The 20,072-nt window shown below is 45.0% G+C and overlaps 1 protein-coding gene across 2 annotated transcripts in view; it reads right to left on the reverse strand.

Moving 5' to 3' along the window:
• LOC306709857 (myosin-9-like) overlaps nucleotides 1-16,140 on the reverse strand; it is a 32,714-nt gene extending 16,574 nt beyond the window's left edge. For both annotated transcript variants that reach the window (XM_079178161.1, XM_079178160.1), the window contains exons 1-5: nucleotides 15,918-16,140; nucleotides 4,228-4,559; nucleotides 2,455-2,611; nucleotides 867-894; nucleotides 670-763 (exon numbers count right to left, since the gene is read on the reverse strand). In XM_079178161.1, coding sequence (XP_079034287.1) covers nucleotides 670-763; nucleotides 867-894; nucleotides 2,455-2,611; nucleotides 4,228-4,554 — 606 coding nt within the window. In that variant the 5' untranslated portion in view covers nucleotides 4,555-4,559; nucleotides 15,918-16,140. The remainder of the gene's footprint in view (nucleotides 1-669; nucleotides 764-866; nucleotides 895-2,454; nucleotides 2,612-4,227; nucleotides 4,560-15,917) is intronic.
• Nucleotides 16,141-20,072: the final 3,932 nt, after the last annotated feature.

Here is a 20,072-nt window from a genome sequence, read left to right on the forward strand (position 1 = left end):
CTAGCTAGTAAAGGTAATGGACGTGTTGGTGAGGTACATTGTTTAAGATGAGAGATGTAGTTCACTGAGCCGTTTCACACAAAACTAAACGATGCTAAGACAAATCTATGACAAAATTAAAAAAACGTTGACGTGCAAAACAACATTTTAAATTGACAAACATCATATGGGTAATTCACAGCACAATTCAAACAGGATCTGTTGCCATTGACCCCTGTTCATATTTTTACCAAGTAAGGTCCTGTGGTGGATACCGGAAGGGGCGGGACTTGGCCTCTGTCATCTTGAGTGCCGCCCGTTTCCCTTTGACTGAAGCTCTTTGTTTGTCTACTGCAAAAAATAAGCTGTTTGAATACAGCTCATAACAATGTGATGAAGGATTAACAATCATGTGCACAATCAAGTGCGCACACGCACGCCGATGCACATCACAGTCACTAATTAAAAAGTTGGTCGATCAAGTGTGAAAAAAACTATATGGAAAATGTTGTTCCTGGAGGACCAATGCCTTGGAGGAATTTAAGGATTGTGTCTCACCTGCAAATAAATCTAATAAAAAGCAACAGGAGGGAGTGAAGTGAGAGATAAAAGGCGTGACTGGGAGGGATTTAAAGAGTAATGGAGGGAACGTTTGAGGGAGGAACTGTGTGGATCAGAGGCAGGACTGACCTGGTCTTTCTTGGTCTTGTGAGAGGAGGCCACATGAGCCAGATACTGGATCACCTTCTTGGTGTTCTCTGTCTTTCCGGCACCAGACTCTCCTCTATGAGACAAAGAGAAAAACTATTTAGAGAAGGAAGATCCAAGAAAACAAAACAGCAGAAGTATTGTTACTGTAGCGCGTCATGTGGACGTTTGGAACTCACGTGCAGAGAATGGACTGGTCTTCCCGATCTGCGGAAAAAGATGCAAATGTCGATTATGCAAAACCCCTGCAGAACAACGATGCCGCTTGTTCTAAGTGAGCATGCGTTATCGCCGCGGCGCATACGGTCTTGTAGTCTGAACAACAGGAAGTGCATTGGCCACAGACAGGAAATCAATATCCGGCTTCCTGTGACTGTAACAGAAGTGCTGCTGGGTTTCAAAGTAAGCAGCTAATTACCCTTCACTGGAGCCAAACATGGAGAGAGAGAAGAAAAAAAAAAAGAAAAGAAACAGAAAGAGAAGAGGGTGGTGTGCATGACACACAAGACATCAGGAAAACAGGCCTACAATGAGGCTGTATTGCAAAGCTAGGAGTGTGTAGAGGAGATGGACTAAAGGAACGTATTACAATACAAAAGCCCTCCAGGAAACACAAATCAGGTGCTTGAGCCGGGGGATCTTTGACCAAATACCTCGATAATGATGTATTGTATGGTTGACTATTGGTGCTTTCACAAATATATTTACACAATGAGATTTTTGATGAATGCATTAATCATCAGTATATAATATATAATGACCAAAGCTATAAGCCTCTGGTAAGTTCAGAGGATGACATCACTTTACCTTTAAAACCAGGAAAAGACAACACTTAGATATGTCGGTATAATGCTCAGCTCTACTCGTAATGTTGAGCTTTTGTTGTAAATGTTGATTAAAGTAAAGACGCACTACATATTTAGGTGATGTGGCAAAAGACTCAAAAAACATGACATATGCCAGACACAGGAAATGGAAAGAAAGATGAGAACTTAACAGGATATGATTCAAACATGATCACTGGAAGCTGTGGTATTAAAGAAATGAAAGTGTCCTGGGGTCACAGAACGTGATCTGTGTTTGAGGGCAAGGTTTTGTAGAACGCTTCACTAGCAGTAAACATTTCATTTAGTAAACGTATCTAAGGGGCACATTACTCATACAAGTTGTTTTTTTAACCGTGTGACCCCAGAGACCTCGGTAAAGTTCAGCTGCATCAGTCTCAAGAACAAACTCAACGAGCAAGATTATATTTTTACGTCCTCTGTATATCCTTCAAAAGAATGTGGCAAGTGAGCTGTACAGGAGTCACACAGGCCTCGTATTTTAAAATACAACCTCTTAGCTAGAATTGAGAGCGTCTGGTATTTTCCGAGGCCGGTGGGGCGAGTAAATCATGCGCAACGCTCCGCAAGCGTCACAGCCAATACTCTTTTGTCTTCAGTTTAATATACAAGCGACTCCAATGCACCTGGTATCATTTTTCTTTTTAGCGCAGTTACTGATAAAATAAACTGCCTGTATAATAGTATGAATACGTACAACCTAATCTCTCGGGAGCCTTATAGTTTACAGCTCTGCACAGTAAAGAACAGTAGCTTCATTGCCAATCTTATTACAAGCTCGGGGGGGGGGGGGGGGGGGGGGGGGGGGCTGCTAAAATATCTGGCAAAGGGTTTTAATAAAAGCAAAAACTTTGAATTCCACTTCATTTTTTTCCCCCTCCTCCTTATGATGAGATACCTCATCGCGGTTGACGAGACTTACCCTGCATCATGCTTCTGTAGGCCGTGTCGGTGATGGCGTAGATGTGAGGCGGCATCTCGTGCCTCTTCTTGCCCTTGTACATGTCGACGATCTCCTCGGAGTAGATGGGCAGGTTCTTGTAGGGGTTTATGACGACACAGAAGAGCCCAGAGTATGTCTGCGGGACGGATGGAGGCGGCGTTTAGAAAGAAACAAAAAGCAGCACTTGAACATGGAATAAGACGAAGTGGAGGCGCTAGTGGAGGCGCTAGTGGAGGTGGGATGAATATTATTATTTTAGGTCTAATCCAAGAGACCGGACATGACAAAAAAGTCTCCATCTAGTGTGCAGATCATGGACTGGGATGCTTCACATGCTACGTAGTGTAGCGGTTTCCCCAAAATGTGCTTCTCTATAAAATACAGAACTTGTGGCACTGATTCAATAACAGCAAAAGTTTCTCATGAATTTGCATTTGTCACCCTCCTAAATCATTACAGAATCTCAACCGCACCCTGATGCATGTTTAAACGGATGATTGGCAGAGGCGCTGTGATACTGCGGCCACTTCACAGGTCTACGCCGCAGAACAGTCTTCTTTGAACATTAAAACCCTCCTCCATTCCTCTCTGTAAACTCCACAGTAACGTTTCTTTTGTGTATAGACTCTCATGCAACTCCTTTTTTTTTTCTTCAGTGTCCTGCATTCCTGCGCTGCCCTCCCCAACATCTCTGTACCAGGCATGTCTCCCTCTCGCTCTCCCTTGAGAAGCTGTTGATCTAAAAAAGACTACAGAGCCCGGAGGCGCTCTAACCAAACCGGGGCCTGGATCTCTGGAGGGCTGTGTGATATGACCGGGTCACACACACACACACACACACACACACACACACACACAAAAAGGGAGCAAATCACTCCCAGCCCACCACATGGGGATAAATAACATGAATTATGTGGGAAGTAATTGCAGTTACAACACCATTTACGTTGCATGTCCAGCGTTGCAAAAACTGGACCATGACGCCCCGCCCCCGCCCCAACTCTCTCTTCACATCTCTCGTACTCTGGACTGCATTGTTCTCTGCAGCTTCCTGTTTACAAGACAGCTCCAAACCCAAGACGGGCTTGCATACCATGAGCATGTTAGCTGTGTCACTTTGTAGTACAATGGGTAGTCTTCAACAATGTGGCTTAGTAAGATAATTAGGAGATAAATTGGTTCGGAGGCTGGCTATGACAGATCGTTTTCTATGAGCCATCGGGGGTTTCATAACAAAACAAAAAAAAGGATAAAAAAAAAGTCACACTGATGACTGTTTGGTGGACAAACATAAGGAAAATAGCAGCAACACTACACTGTTTATCATACCCACAAGCTGTAAAAACCGACATTATCGTTAGATATGCATCGTCCTTGGAAACTTAATGTGTGACGACCGCTTTCGTTGGAAAAAGCAGCCAAATCTGCATATCTAAGATGTTACCTCAGTGCAACTGTTAAGCCATGATTGACCAAGTTGTAAACATTTTTGTAAAATAAAGTTACAATAAAATTCTATTTTTTTTTTTCCCTTTTATGATTTATGGCATGGTCACTGAGTTACACTGCACAAAAGACATGTTTGAGTTCTCTCTACTTCTAGCCATGATTGTGCCGTTATCACAGAGGAGCAGGACTTAAAAAGTAAAATGCCCCAAGAGCATTAAACGCCCCAAAACTGCTTGGGGTTCAGAGGGTTGAGACAGCTTTGTTTAAAAGGCATTTTGCATCCCCAACAGGCTTCATACTCACGTAGATGAGACCGGAGTAGTATCTCTCCTTCAGGTTGTGCAGCACCGAGGCCTCGTTCAGGCAGGTGAGCTCGGCCATGTCCTCCACCTTGCTGAACTTGGGCGGGTTCATCTTCTGGATGTCATCCTTGTTCACCTGGATCTTCTTGCCGGAGTCAGCCAGCTCCACCACGCACTCGTCGCCGCGCTCCTCCTTCACAGAGCCGGCCTCGAAGCCCAGGCGCTCCGAGGGCACCCATACCAGCTTCTTGGTGGCCCAGTCGGCCTGTGCCAGCGGGTTGTTGACCACATTGCGGTCCACGTACAGGAACTTGTCTGCGGCGGACATGGTGGCTGTTTCAAGGAGAGAGAGAGGAAGAAAGATTGTTTGTGGTTAATGCTGGGAAATTAAGAAAATCATAGACGGAGACGCAGATATCAAAAATATAAAATTCAGATTTAAATGTTTGTTATCCATCACCGCATTCAAATCAATTGTTTGTATGATATTGCTGCACGTCCTCAATAATGGTTTTATTAACAGGACCAGAACGTTGCTATCCTTCCATGTTCAACATGCAATCTCTGTGGAATGAAAAAGGTCTGACCGGACGAACAACAGGAAGAGAGTGCTCATAGTTAGGTCGGGTCGACATAAAACACAGCCCTGTCAGACAAGGCTCGGTGTTACTTCTTGGCAAACTGCTGTGAACACACACAGTTCCAGCTGCTGGACCATCTGGGGGACAGAGAAGAAACATTTGCCCAGCAGAGGTGCCTCCAGTTTGACAGAGCGCTCCAGCACACTGGCCGTCCGCTGGTGGGAGGGAGCGTGTCTCCGTTGTCGTTTTATACTGGTTGGTTGTGCTCAGGGGGGAGGGGGGGTTAATGCGGGAGCGGGGGGGGGGGGGGGGGGGGGGGGGGTTAATTGCAGGTGATCTTGGGAGAGATAGCTGAAACCTCTGCATGACTTATGGCCCTTGTCAACCAAACAGTTCCAGGGGGACTAAACCCAGCAACTGTTTGTTTTTTCTGACTCAGAGGAACCATAAAGATAAAGGATCAAGGGACTGAAAAGCAAGTTTCGTTTGAGAATTTTTTTCTTCTGTTTGTATCCAACACCACAGAGGCATCATGTTCTTTGGAACTACTATTAACCGTTTCTTGGTTCTCGCTTTGTTTTAGTACAGAACCGCATTGAAACAATCAGTAAACTGAAGTTTTGTTTTTCATGGTCACGCCTTCTCTCGGTACCCTACCGTTTCTTTTTAAGTTTCCTTTTGTCAGACTTTGATGGTAGTATAGGTTCCTTTTGAAGTAAATATAATACATTCCTATCCCCTCATATTTAAAACTAGCCACAAGAAAAACACATGGCATTAAATGCTGCGTGTCGAAAATTAATATCAAACGCGACAACACTGCAGATCAAAAAACCTAGAATCTGAAGCTGCTCTTGCTTCAACACGCCTCTGAAAAAGCTCCCACACAACATGTTGGTGACAGGGAGTGCTGCGGTTTAACCTACAAAGAAAGTGACCAGACAAGTATTACCAGTAACGAGGAAAAGGGGACAACAAGACAACTTGCACAAATGAGAGTGTAATTAACTGAACGCGATGTGCTTTCACGGCACCAGACTTCACGGTCTTCAATTATCATTCCAACTCAGCGGGAGCATGACACCCTTTCCCTGAGCACCGCCCGGTGTCATTGGGCTTTCTCTGACAACCCAGAGAGCTTCCCTATATAGGGTACTTTGCATATGCTGTGTCGCTCATATGCAAACATTCGGAAAATCACAGCTGAGGTCGGGTCCAGCCCAGTGTTACATTTATCATCGTGTCTGAAATATTGAAATATTAGCTGGACGTGCACATGAGAGTATTTCTGCAACGCGATGTTGTCCTTTGAGATGAAGTTCTGGTGCCAAATTCTCGACTCTCTCATGGTCGACATCATTCAACACTGCTTACACAATGCACACAACAGCGCAGAAATACACTCATTGAAGAATGCACGAGTCATTAGGCAAGATTCGTAGTGACAGAAAAAGGGCGTGTGCGCCTGTCAACAACGTGGGATCACAGACATGAATTATATTTTTATTAAACATTGTATTCCCTAAGCTTATTACAGTGGATGATCCTAATGTTACTTCATAACAAATAGAATCGTCAAAATATCAAAATGTAGGCCTACGATAGTATCTAATGCAGGGGTGGCCAACCAGTCAGAGACCAAGAGCCACATTTTTTACTGTGTTACCGCAAAGAGCCACATCATACACATGGGCACACATGAACATCACCCTATCCCTTCCTCACACACACACATACCTTTGCTCAGCCAGATTTATTGTAAATGTCACACACCAACATGATAATGACAGAAATTGACTCCTAAGACCACAGGCCAGTCATTTTCAACAATGAACATTGTGTGCACTGTCTCACACAGACAAACTCTCAGTTCAACCAAGTCCACAAACAAAAATATAATAATTTACAAGAGTGTTTTTCTTTTACTATGCATGTTACTTAGTGGGACTTCTGGCATTCCTTGCCTTGAACAATCCTCTTCAAATCTGGCTTGTATTCCGTTGTTGCCACTCGAAGCAATTCTTTCACATGGGTGTCAGTCAGAACAGATCGATGCTTTGATTTCACGTGTTTCAGGGTAGAAAACACAGACTCGCAGACGTATGTTGACCCAAACATTGACAGTATCTTAAGCGCAGCCCGTTTGACATTGGGGTATTTTTTCATTGGCACACTTTTCCAGAACTCAATGGTCCCTTCCCTTAAAGCAGGTTTGAGTTGGTCCTCCTCACAAAGATCGATCATCTCCAACTCAGCCGCATCCTCATCTGTGACTAGCGGGGCTTTCAAACAGTCCGTCTCGGCGTTAAATGGGTCGACGAGGAACGTAATCTGTGGCCGCACATGCGCGTTTGACGAAAATACCGTATTTAACTCAAGCGAAGCGAAGCGAACACGAACATTAAAAAAACACAAATACAAACTTCGATATGAACGTAAGAGCCGCATGAAACCGGGCAAAGAGCCGCATGCGGCTCGGGAGCCGCGGGTTGGCCACCCCTGATCTAATGGATACTTCAAAGTATAGCCCAACCGATTATAGATTTTCTTAACGAAAACGATACAACGGCCGATAGTAATTTTTTTGACAAACAAATATGGATTCATTATATTAACATTATAATATAAATATAATCTTAATGTGAATTTCTTCAAATAAAGTAAATGACCAAAAGTACATTTAAAAAGTACAGCAAATTCTTGTTGACTGGCCAACACATACGGCGACATATCAACAATGAGTTACTATCGGCAATATAGGCACGGTCGTACTTCTGACAACTGTTCTCTTGACAAAATGCAAACATTCCTCGTCCGCACTGAAAAAGAAAGCCCCTTAGTTGCTGCGTTTAACGAGGTTATTATGTCCCGCGTCCGTTCCAGCACATTAACCCTGATCTGTGAGAAAGAGAGCAGAGGGAGAGGCATTCTTCTCATGACCCCCTGGCTCTCTGTCGTCCTCCATCGGGCTGCAGCCGACGTCCGTCACCGCTCGACCCCGCCTCCGAACTCATCTCCCGTTTACCGACCCCGTCCCGTAACGGAACGTGGGGCTAATTAGCCCTGCTTCGCCTCTCAGCTGGCTCCCCGCTCCCTCCTCTGCCTTCCCTTACCCCTCCCTCCCCAGAATCCTAACACTCCCTCCCCCCCCTGTTTATCCAGTCTTTTCAGGGTCGCATTCCTCCCATGCTCACCCTTTATCATCAGGGAGAGACGGCGAGCAACGGCATTCCACAAATGTCTGTCCTCTGTGCCTCCCCTCTTACGTTTCTCTCAGACCTGTTCTCTGGCTTTCCTTCCCGTTTCCTCCCCCATACTCCCATCCCAGCACCAGACCATGTGTGCCTTTGGAAGTTTTATTGGGGGGGGAATCAGCATCACCTCACACAAGTGTCAGCACTCCCAGAGCTGCAGAGGTCCAACAGACCTATGCTCTATTAGGCCCTGTGAGTAAGTTCCCATGCTCCTTTAAAATATACATGCGCGTTACTCGCTCCAGTACATGTGGATCAGTTGGCCCCCGTGCAGGGTCGAATACGAGCCATAACTCACTATAATCCCTGTAGCTTTGTTGTTTGGCAAAAACAAGAGGAACAGGCTGAAAACGCCCAAAGTTCTGGTGCTGCTTTTAGCTTGATATGTTCCATCATTATAATCAAGATGCAGGGAGGCATGTCGGCCATTCATTATCAATCAGTCTGACAACTAGGGCAGGGCCATATATCGATACCCGGGTATTAGACTAGTTATCATCTTTGATTGTGAATATTGTAATAAGGCACACGTGTTGTCTTTTCCTGGTTGTAAAGGCTGCATTACAGGCAAGTGATACAAAATGTTAACTACCCAGACTGTTCCAGCTGTTCCATTATTTGCCTTTACCCACTTAGTCATTATATCCACATTACTGAATATTATACATCAGAGATTTCATTGTTTCACTCATATATTTAGTAAAAGCACCAATTGTCATCTTTACAATATCGATAGAGGTATTTGGTAAAAATATATCGTGATATTTTCTCCATATCGGCCAGACCCACTACCAATAATTTTCCAGATTAACGGTTTAAAATGTCAGGAAACAAGGAAAAATGCCACCAAAAAAGAAAAAGTCATCCTCAAGATGACATCTTTAAATTGTGTGTTTTTTTGGTCCGACTAAGGGGCCAAAACCCAAAGATATTCAGTTTACTATCACATAAAATAAAAAGAGTAAATGCATTGTAAACTAGGGATCGTTTGGTATTTTTGCTTAAAAAAAATAACACATGATTGTCAGAAAATGAACGGGCAACTTTATTGACAATCAACTGAGCATTTCAGCTCTAATCTGGAAATTAATTGTAGCAAAGTCTGTTGATATCTGCCCCAGTGTGACTCACATATTTGCCACAGATAACTCAAGTGACACACTTCAAACCACCTCTAGAGAGTAACGCTAGGTCTAAAATTAGTCCAAAGGCTATTCTAGTTTAACAAGTGCTGCTCTATAATTGAAAGTAGAAGAGAAAAGCAGAGGGATAAAGACCTCCCATCAGACAATGTCAGACGTAGGCCTTGACTAGAGGAGGTTGACCGTTGACTTGACTTTGACATGAAACAGTCTTCATTGGAAGGAACCCCTGCTTGGCTCAGGTTCCTGCTGCCGCCCTGCCAAGTCCTCCGTAATCCTGTGAGAATCAAGCTTTCTCCGATTGCTTGTCGCTTTGCGACACGCTCAGCTGTGAAAAGAGTTCACCATCTATTCTGTTGAGACCCGTTTACGACGAGATTAGCCGGCCTAGATAATCATAACACGGATTACTCATTAATTGAACGCATGGCAGCAGGAGGAAAACACAGTCGACCCACAAAGATCCGTGAACTTTATGAAACCTGACTGAGATACCATTAAAGGATTATGTCTTAAAACAAATGCCCGAATGAAAACAGAGTTAGCGGTGTCCTGTCAAAGCAGCAGCCTTCTTGAAAGAGGAACCGTAAAAGGACGAGAACGTTTTTTTAGGAACCGGCCTCATCACAGGGACCAGAATGTGGTTACAGAGAGGAAGTGATGCAGAGGCCAGGACTTTGAGGAGGAGGAGGAGGAGGAAAAGGAAAGAGCTACAAAGTGTCCTTTTCAGTCCTGGTTGTCCTGTTTAGAAAGCAGGTCAACCTTGGTCTACATAAAACTGAGGCCATCCACCCACCAGTCAGACTTCCTTTCATTCCTTTATACCTCGGGGACTCTCCCCGAGTTACTAGTAAAAACCAGGAGACGAGACAACTTCTACAAAAGCATGACGGTGTACAGTCAAGCCCCTCCTGCTCCAGCTAAAGGGAACCCATAAAGCAGCTGTGCCGTGTCGACTGCCCCATTGACCGGAAGAATATTAATAGAACGACCGAAAAGTCAATACCACTGCACTCCCCACCAACTGCTACATCCCAGCTGGCTCGATCCGAGCCAAGGCTGCCCGTCCTCCTCACGCTGTGGATGTTATATTCACCCTTGTTGGTTTGGCTTCATCTGTTTAGATAACCAACAAACACTCAAGTTAAAGTGTCAGCCCCTCTTTAGTCTTGGCTTTACCACTTTTATCCCCCTCACAGCACAATCGACTGACAGAGTTCGCTCTCTCATGAAAGTCAGAGTTGGTACAGAGTCCGTCAGAATTCATCGAGGGCTCACACGTCGGCACCCTCTCTCTCCCCCCTTCGCCCTCCTTCTCTGGAAGTGGGAAGGGTGGGGCAAGGACGCGAGAGGGGAGGAAAAGAGGAAATGACAAACTGAGAAAACTATTTTGCCATTTGCGAGTCTTTCAAAAAGGGGAGTTTTTTAAAAGTTTCTTTTTACTTGAGTGCACGCTGTGCGGCTCGGAGAGGCAAAATTAAGCCCTTGCTGGAAAACGGACTGCGCTGCATGACAGATCCAACATCACTTTCCACATTACTTCTTGCATTCCTGCCCCGACTGGGATCCGGTTTCACTGTGAACTGTAAGCTGGTCGATGCCATCTACCGTTTACAACCAGAGGCCCCTGCTATAGGTCTGACTGAAGCTCTCGGCACGTCGCCTACACCAGTGGCTCCCAGCTCCACCAGTCATGTACCAGATAAACAGGATATTATAACTACTAAGACTCTGCAAATGCAGATATAAAAGGGAATGTTACGGTAATGTTTTATACAGTTGAACTGTACGGCTGGTTTAGTTTATCCATTCCTTTTACTTAGTTAATTCAGTTGTTTGATCAGCACCCAGGATTGGGAACCACTGACCCACACACATCTGCTCCAAGTGTGCATATCAAGTTTTTCAGGCTATTTTTAAACACTTAATTTTTTTTAATGTTTTATATATTTCAACTAAATCTGACCAATGGGAGTCAGACGGCAGATTGAACGCTCAAGTTAAATGAGAGGGAGAACAGGGTGTTGGTCTGATAAGCACGTCATTTCCGGGGTCATAGAACAAATTCCACATCCATCAATTAAACAGCTATCCCGTTACACCATTGAATGCACTATTGACTGGTTATTTGACAAAACAGAGCAGATACCAGGGTGCCCTATTACTTGAGCACTCTGCAGACTGTGAAAGAATGCAGAGGGGAGTTAAAATACACATTTCAATATGTCAGCAAAGCTTCTTTTTTTTTCCTGAGGAATGCTAAGCTGGCACGGCCAACGGACCCAGTGAAGAAACTCTGCTATTACCACCTCACTTCTGCTCCTTCAACCTTTGTGAACTACCATGTGGCTCTTTTTAGCTATATCACCTCTTATCTCTACCTTCCACTCCCTTTGAGTCACTCACAGACTCGGGCTTATCTCGTCAAACAATGCAATCGCCGACCTCCCGAGAGCCACATGCCGGATCGACAACCTGGGCGTCTGGTGCGCGATGCAATTTGGACTGACATGGGAATAAAGCGTCCAATGGGAGACAGGAGATACACGCTGCATGTTCCAAAGTTCACCGTGCGAATGTGTCTGCTTAGAGTTTGCACAACACTTTCGCCAGCACTTTTCTATGGAATCACAGGCCAGGTGTGCAGCTCACACAACCACACACACCCACACACACACCCCCCCCCACACACACACACACACACACACACAACCACGGACAAAGTCTAACTTCTGAAATCACCACCGAAGCTCTAATAAGATGTATGGCTTTACTTCCTGTTTCAAATGCACTGAATGTTAAGAGCATCACTAAAAAGACTTCCAACTAGCAGAACCTTACGAAAACTATTTCCTTCAAGGAAGTTATGTGGGGGAAATGGAGAACCACGGTGGCGACTATCATATCATTCTTAAACAAACAGGAAGCCGGGGCACTACACCGGCAATGCAGAGAGTTCAGTAATCATTGATCGAGGATTACCTCACCGTTTTCTACCACAAAAGAGAAAGCAGCATTATCTACAGAGCCGCGAGTAATCATCGGGCCTGGTCAAGGTCCGTCCGTCCAGATCAAGTCATTTCTGTGTATAGTCCAAGTCGGAGCGCAACCACTTCCTGGTATTGTTCCATTGAGACCTTACAGGTGCTTGCTGTGAGGGGGAGGAGGGGGAGGAAAGGGTGGGGTGGTGGCAGAAAAAAACAAGCAGAGGAAAAGAGGTGTGGGGGGGGGGGGGCTAGAAAGGGAAGAAAGGTCTGAATAAACAGCTAAAAGGAGGTGGGAAACCCAGAGAACGCATTACTGCAGATTTGTCCTGGAGCCCAGTTGGTTCAACCATTCTGACTGAGGCAGCTTAATTATGCTGCTCATGTCGACGAGAAGAATATGTTTGGGGAGGACAAAAAAGAAAAGAAAAGACCAGACATTCGAGAAAGAAAATATGCTTGAAAGAACTGAATTAAAAGGCCTCCATTAGTGACATATGGCACATGCAGGAGGTGTGCAAGTCTTATGTTGGATACCATCTGCATCACAAACTCATGTCAGCTCTGCCATGGTTAATGGAGAATCTTAACAGTCTGTGCTCTGACTGGAATGTTTTGCCCGCATGAATGAATCTCAGCTGACTGAGTAGGAAAATCATGCATGACCACCTCGCTGCTCGACCTATTATCAACGACATCTAGCTCTATAGGGGCAAGTATCACTAGAACACGCTGGAGTAATGCACCAGAAAAGACAATTGGCACAGTTCAACTGGCAAAAATGTCACCAAAAGAAAATCAAAGCCTTGCTGACACTTTCAAACAGCTTGTTGTGTGAAACCAACTGTCCAAAAGAAATACCTGACATTTGTTACAAGAACCTTGAGAGTTCATACCCAAATACAACTGTGGGTTGTGTGTGAGACATACTGTCTCACGCTGCACTCTTATTTGCAACAAAAGCAAAAAGGGGGGCCAGCAAGTAATCTGGCTCAGCCACGACGAACCTACCTTCAATAAAAACATCTAAAAACAACCACAGAACGTACACCAGCCCCTTGTTCACATTTTAAGATGCCTGGGTTTCATTTTGTCTAGCCTACAGTACGTAACCCTCCGGGAGGGGGGGGACATTGCTGACACACGAGTGATGGAATGTAACGATCTCCGTGGGGTGCTCCATAACCGCGTCGAAACTGGCAACAAGTGAGAAGAACACTGGCCTCCGGGGAAGCCGTTGCACAATGCATTGCAAGTGCTTAATCCATGACTCAAATCACAACAACAGGATGTGACATACGACATGTCACTTAACGTGCCCCTTTATGGCTACACATTTACTGATGCGTCTCTTTCTCAAGCCACACAGCAAACGACTGGGCCTGCTCTATGGCGGTGCATCATCCGGAGAGATGGCTTTGATAAAACAAGCAGCATATGACTACACGCACAGACCGTGGTTTGTATTTCCCAGCTACTGTTAACTTTTCAGCATGAAACATCATTTGCACAATCATTTCTATGTCCGAGTATCCAGTGAGGTAATCTCACACTGCGGTTTCATAGCTTCTTGGCAGAAAGCATCAGCTGACCGTAAGCGTATGGTTCTGATTGCTACAAATGAGAGCGGAGAGGTGCCACTTTCGCTCTCTCCCGGACGCCTCAAACACTCTTTTCGCAACGAGAAGCAGGTTTCACGTGAGTGGATGCCAGCCATCGATACCCGGAGACGGCGCGGCTAATGCCCAAGCCGCACACGGCCAACCGCACACTGAATGTCAGCGGGCATACCAGAGACTGTTTGCTTGCCAGAGTTCAAGCACAATGATGTGCCGTCTAACAGAGCAAACACAAATTGCCCTGACAAAGCACACTTGTGTAGGTGTGCAAAGACTAGGCGCAGTTAGGCACGATGAGAATGTGACACTTCAGGAATCGGAGGAGAGTCTGCGATTGGCCGGTGGGAATGAAAATATCAAGTGGGTTGATCTAACGTTGTTTTTTTAATTAGGTTAAATTAATGACGGTTGGTTTCCTGTGATCGTTCATGTACTTGCTGCAGACTTAAGAACAGGTGTTAGGTAATATGTGGAAAAAATATATTCAGCAGTTGTTCTTCCCTCCAAATACTTTTACACTTGTCTGAAACTCTTAACTCATGAACCTTAACATGTCATTAACATTATGTTTACCCAGTACTTCCGTATTAACAGCACCTATGTATGTCTGGAACAGGGATCCCACCTCTGTTGCTCTTCCTGGGGTTTCTCCCTGTTCTGTCCTGTGTTTCACAGTCCGTGACGCCCTCTCGGGCAAAATTGTGATTTGTGACTATATAAATAAAACGGTCTCAACTTGGCTTGATATTGATACGTCCCGTAAAATCTCTCATGCTGCCTAGCCGATGTTCATCACAGTGGACCGCACTGTAATTACAAGACAGACCTGGTCATTTTCAGCTGGCATTCTTTCTTGTGGATTTCAGAATTCATTCTGGCTAACTGATACAACAACCAGCGCCTATTAACCCCTGTGAGATGAAGTCTGAGTCATCACCAGACCAGATCCTCTAAAGTGTGTTCTGAGCTGGTCAAAACTGCATTTTTGCACTATGCACCCTGGGCTTGGAGTAACTTACAAATCAAACTTCATATCAGGCATTTAAATGCCACATCCAAAACATGTTTATTAAAGAATGGACATTTTTTTGTACCCCTCTCGGGTCCAATATTGAGCTATATGTAAATGTTGTACATTTCTATGATCTATTATGCTACTATTTGGCCAAGTCTCTCTCTCGCTTAAAAAAAGATAATTACATTAAAACAATACACGATAAAAGCCCGTATTACAACTGCATAGAAATGTTGATATACTTTCAAAACATGCTCCAAACTCATGTGACTTCCATCAAGAAGGCCCTCCTGCAGAGAGGTCGTGGTAAAACTATGATGAAGTTGATCAGCTAAGCTAACCTCTGGTAAACTAAATCACAGTCAACGGTATCCCTCCTTTGCTGGGGGCCCCCGTTGAACGACCCCTCGAGGGCCCCGGAATGCTTCACAGACCTGCGTATGACATTGGTTCAGTGAGCTCGAGCTGAAGAAGCACAGCGCCGTTTTTTTTCTTCTTTTTTTTTTTTAAGTCCACCGGTAAACCAGTGACGTCATACCGCCAGACTTAGTACCAGCGGCCACACACAGCGTCCGTTTCTCACCGCTACACACCGAAAAAAGTTAAGCTACAACCACATAGCATTCATAAACTACCCTGTCTCCACGGTGCCGGTGTACACTTAGTCTACAATTCACTTTTCCTCCATTTCCCTCGCACTCAAACTCTCCACCGGCCTTTTTCCGCAACTCATTCAAGCGAATCACTTCCTGCCTCCACCGTTATGGCTTTCAGCGTCTCGCCAGCTGCCACAATGCGGATACTATATGTGACGGCATACGTCCCGCATATCGCACGCATTGTACACGCACGTTCATTTGAAGTTTTTGAGAACAATAAAGTGTCAAGTCGGGCCTTAAAAAAGAAACCTCGGTTTAAATCTGTTGAGGAGGTCCCACTCCACCCTTCCGTCGCGGTTGCTGAAGTTGCGGCAACGAGCAAACCGTGCTTCCTGGTTCGCTGCACTTGCTGGAGTGACGGGCAGACTGAATGAGTTATGGAAGAGTACATGGAGAGAGCATGGCGGAAAAAAAGTGTTCAAGTTAAAAAATATTACCTGCTTGTTCGGGTGCAGGATGCCTTTCAGGAGGGGGGTAGCTAACAACAACCGGGTGGCTCAGTCAGCTCTCCGTGAGTCAAACTTCTGTTCCCGTCGACAGCAGCTTCGCAGAGAGTACAGGCTAAACTACAGCGCTTGCTTCCTCCCTCTCTTTCTCCACTCCAGTCACTCTTTCTATCTTTTTTTTTTTTTCTCCCCCTCTTCCTTCTGCCCTCCCTCCTCTACTGGCTGCTAACTGGTTCGCGTAATTACGCTCAGTACGTAGCCATCCGGAGCCGGGGCGCGGTCCCCGCCCGCGTGCACCGCCCCTCTGGCCAATGGCTGCCGCGCTTTGATAATACGCACACTTCGGACCAATCAAAGACGGGGCATAGCTGGAGGGGTGACGGCCACTGCGCAGGCGCGGGACGCAGGGAAACGCTGAACTTGTAAGAGTTGGGAGGAGGGAGGGAGGGAGGGGAGAGCGGTACAGATAAAGCTGTGTTTAATGAGAGAGGTATGTGCATACTAAGGATTTTTATGACCATATAAGTAGCAGTCACCTCTCAGGATGGACTGCATCATCCAGGGCCTCCCTCGTGTGTCAACATGGTCTAGTCTGACCACCGTCTACCTTGAAAACAAGTAGCGGTGACGGCTCCTGTTTGATACTCTTTCTGCTGTAAGGCCGCCACATATCAGACAAATAACTAGTACTGCTCCTCATGTCGTTAATGTGTTTGTGTTACATCAAATACTTTCATTACACACTTAAAGGAGCTTCTTTTCGTTACTATATACTCAATAATTTAACCTTTTTGAAACTGTACACTTCAATTATCCATGTTAGTTTGTCTTTCTCCGTTCCAAAAGGAGGTCAGAGGTCAGAAGCAGAATTTATAAGGATTTAGTGTCTGGCCCTTGGACACTTTGGCAGGATGGCTATTGGCCTGGAACCTCTCAAAACATCATGTCACTGTTAGAAATAAATCCTTTCCCCTTACTGGCCCCTGTGTCCACCAAGGGAATACAAATATTTTGTTTATCTACCGTATATAAACAATTTATGCTTGCTCGAGTTCTTAGATGCAAGTAAAAAAAATATTTGGATGACATCTTAGCAAACTAGATAGATTTATATCATGTGTTTATTTAAAGACTTTAAGAGATAAAGAAGAGAGACTTCTAATCCCTTTTTAGCATGTTCTGTCAATGCTCGTGCACTTGAATTTGGCATTGATCCTTTGCATTTATTTAAACCCACCAGGGCACCTCTCACATAAACGATTACATCAAGAGACCTAACAAGACGTGAGGTGCAGAACACATTTACTCTCACAGGTGTCCGTCACTCAAAACAGGTAAGCCTAGATACCGTGAACAGACTTGTCGGCACTACGTGGGAACCGCCGCAGGCGATCAGGTAATTAATGGGAAGGAGGGAAAACGCGTGTTCAGTCCTCACATCACTCCTGACAATTTGTTTTCGTTGGCAAAAAAAAGGGCCCGACTTGTTTCTGAGAAGTGTAAGCAATGAAGAAGACAGGGAGACATACGACACGACACGTTTATGAAATCAAAGACCAACGGGTGAGTGAAATGATGGAGGTTCTGTCTGCACAGAAGAATGGAACAGTACAAAGTGAACCGGTTTGCTTTAAAACGCTCTCCTGGGATTCAGACTGGGTGATCTGAGCCCAGTTTGCTGAGTGGAGCTGAAGGCACAGAGCCAACGCACATGCCACAACCAAACAGGAGACATTAGCAATGGAAAATAATAATAAAAATCACTTTCTCAGTCTGAAACATGAATTGTTTTAAATCAATAGCTTTGATCAGCAGCCCAAACTGAGAAGGAAAGATAACTTAGAGCAGGGATTGCCAACCAGGGGAACATGTACACCAGGCGTACTCATGCAGTTTTTATTAAAATGATGATTCGATTAAAAAAAAAAAATCCACATATTGAGTCAGCTAGCAAGCAAGAAGAAAAGTCTAAACAGTTCATGTGAAAGTGACAAATAAATGGTTGCAATTGTTAGCTAAAAGTAACGGATGCATGAACAAGATAGCTAACGGATAAACAGTTTGAACAGTTCTCCAAAAGTAATGAATAAATGATTGAATGTCTAGCTTCTTCCACTAGTAAATGCACACTTAACTTTAACATTATTAAAGTGTCCCAGTTTATTTCCTGTTGCAGCGTATGTGACTGACATCAGCTGACAGGAAGTAAACATGTGCCCAGGCCCAGCCCTGGAGAAAAGGGGCGTGATGTGTCTCCTTTTAGTATTCAAATATGTTATTTCCATTGACGATCAAAGTTCAAGTCTCAAAGTCAGAAAACAGAGAAGCTGTGATGTCATCAAGTAACATGTCTGTTTGTTTATCTTTATTTATAACCAAATGAGCGTTATTCTATATTGTGGCATTGTCAGATCTGAAGCAGAAAATGTGCCCACAAACTCAGAACATTCCCCATATTAATATTCCCAATTCACCGTCTATGGGACGGAGCCACACTTTATACTCAATGACATCACAAATGTGAGCATTAGCGCTCTAGTTTTTGGTTTTGGGAGAGAGAGTTGTTTATGTTTTATACAAATTGAGTCAGGGTTATGTGAGTTAATCTGACAGTGCGTCTGGAAGAAGAAGACGCACTGGATTGGATGAATTGTAAAGGTCACTCCACTCTTGACCTCTTTATGTTTTGTCTCCCCATCCAAACATTTAGGAGGTGACGCAGGAACAAGAAACAGATGCTGCCGCTCTCTGCTCCACTGATGTAACAAGTTTTTGACAAGACCTGATACAAATATCGCCTCATCAAATCAAATCGCACCGCCACACGTTCGGCACGCCACGCAAAGGGCAACTCTTGACCCGGAGAAGTCGGATCGTAACGGGGGGGGGGGCTCAGGTATGGCCGGCATCCACTGGCAAACATAGGAAAATCCTGTGATTTACGTCCACTGCGTGTCATCATGAAAGGAATGCGTCTGTGTGTGTTTTCCTACACGTTTAGCAGCTGGGCATCACATGCACGTGGAGCAAAGCCGTCGAACGCTCGGCGCCTGCCTTGGAAAAGTTAAAAAAATCTCACACTCTCTCTCTCCTCTCCGGGATGGATGGGAAATATCCCAAATTTTCAGCGGGGGGGGGGGCAAAGGTCACCTGTTAGTTGAGCAGGACCAGATGCCGAGAGAGGAGAAAAAGGGAGGAAAACGAGGGACTTCAAATAAACAAATTTCTAAGACATTAAGAAAGTTCACATTTGACAAAACAACGCGTGCTGGGAAAAGTACGCAAAACACACAACGAAGGCAGGAGACGTAAAATAAACACAAGTGGGCACAGAGAGAGGACTGAAACCGTAGGCATGTTTTACCAAATATGGACACTTCTGACCTCACCATCTCCCCTCCCTCTCTCCTTTTCACTCTGACCTAGTCTCTCTCTCTCTCTCGCTCCCTTTCCTTCAGTCGGTGGTAATAGCAGCAGGGTGTGTCTGTAATTCAGGGTGTGTGAAGCCATTATATCATTCAGTCAGACAGAAAAGCACCCATTCAGCTGCAGCATGTTGAAAGGGGTGGCACAGTTAACTCGCTGACCACTCTCGCTGTGTAATCGCATGTTTGTGTGTGTGTGTGTCTCCTCATGCATAGAAGTAGCCCAGATCTGTGTCGAACTTGAGAATAAATAGGTTGTTTCAACGTGTTCCTTCACTCTGACCCAGATCCTCTGGCAGTAAACACTTACCGGACAGAGCCCTTGTGTTTTTTGTTCAACATCACTCCCCAGGCATGTACAGAGTGTGTGAGGAGGGGGGGGGGGGGGGGGGCACCCAAAAGGCCAGAGCCACAAAGAACAATCAAGAGCACATCCAGCTTTTGAGATAATGCGTCAACAATGTCTTCTGTCCTTCAAGTTCCCCCTTCCCCAGCACCTATATCCTCCTCATTTCCTCAGTAATCAGCACACAGCAACACACTCAGGAATGTGGAGTTAAAAAAAAAGGCAAAACAAGCACTAAGATGTCTATTCGTTAAATTACAATCCAGGCAGATTTGACAGCATCTCTAATGAAGTCAATATGGTATTGCAAGCCGGTGTGTGTGTGTGTGTGTTGCAACAGTGACTGCTTTGTCCATCTCCGGTTGATGTTTTGGT

This window comes from Pholis gunnellus (genome assembly GCF_910591455.1).
Source record: "Pholis gunnellus genome assembly, chromosome: 17".
NCBI lineage: Eukaryota > Metazoa > Chordata > Actinopteri > Perciformes > Pholidae > Pholis > Pholis gunnellus.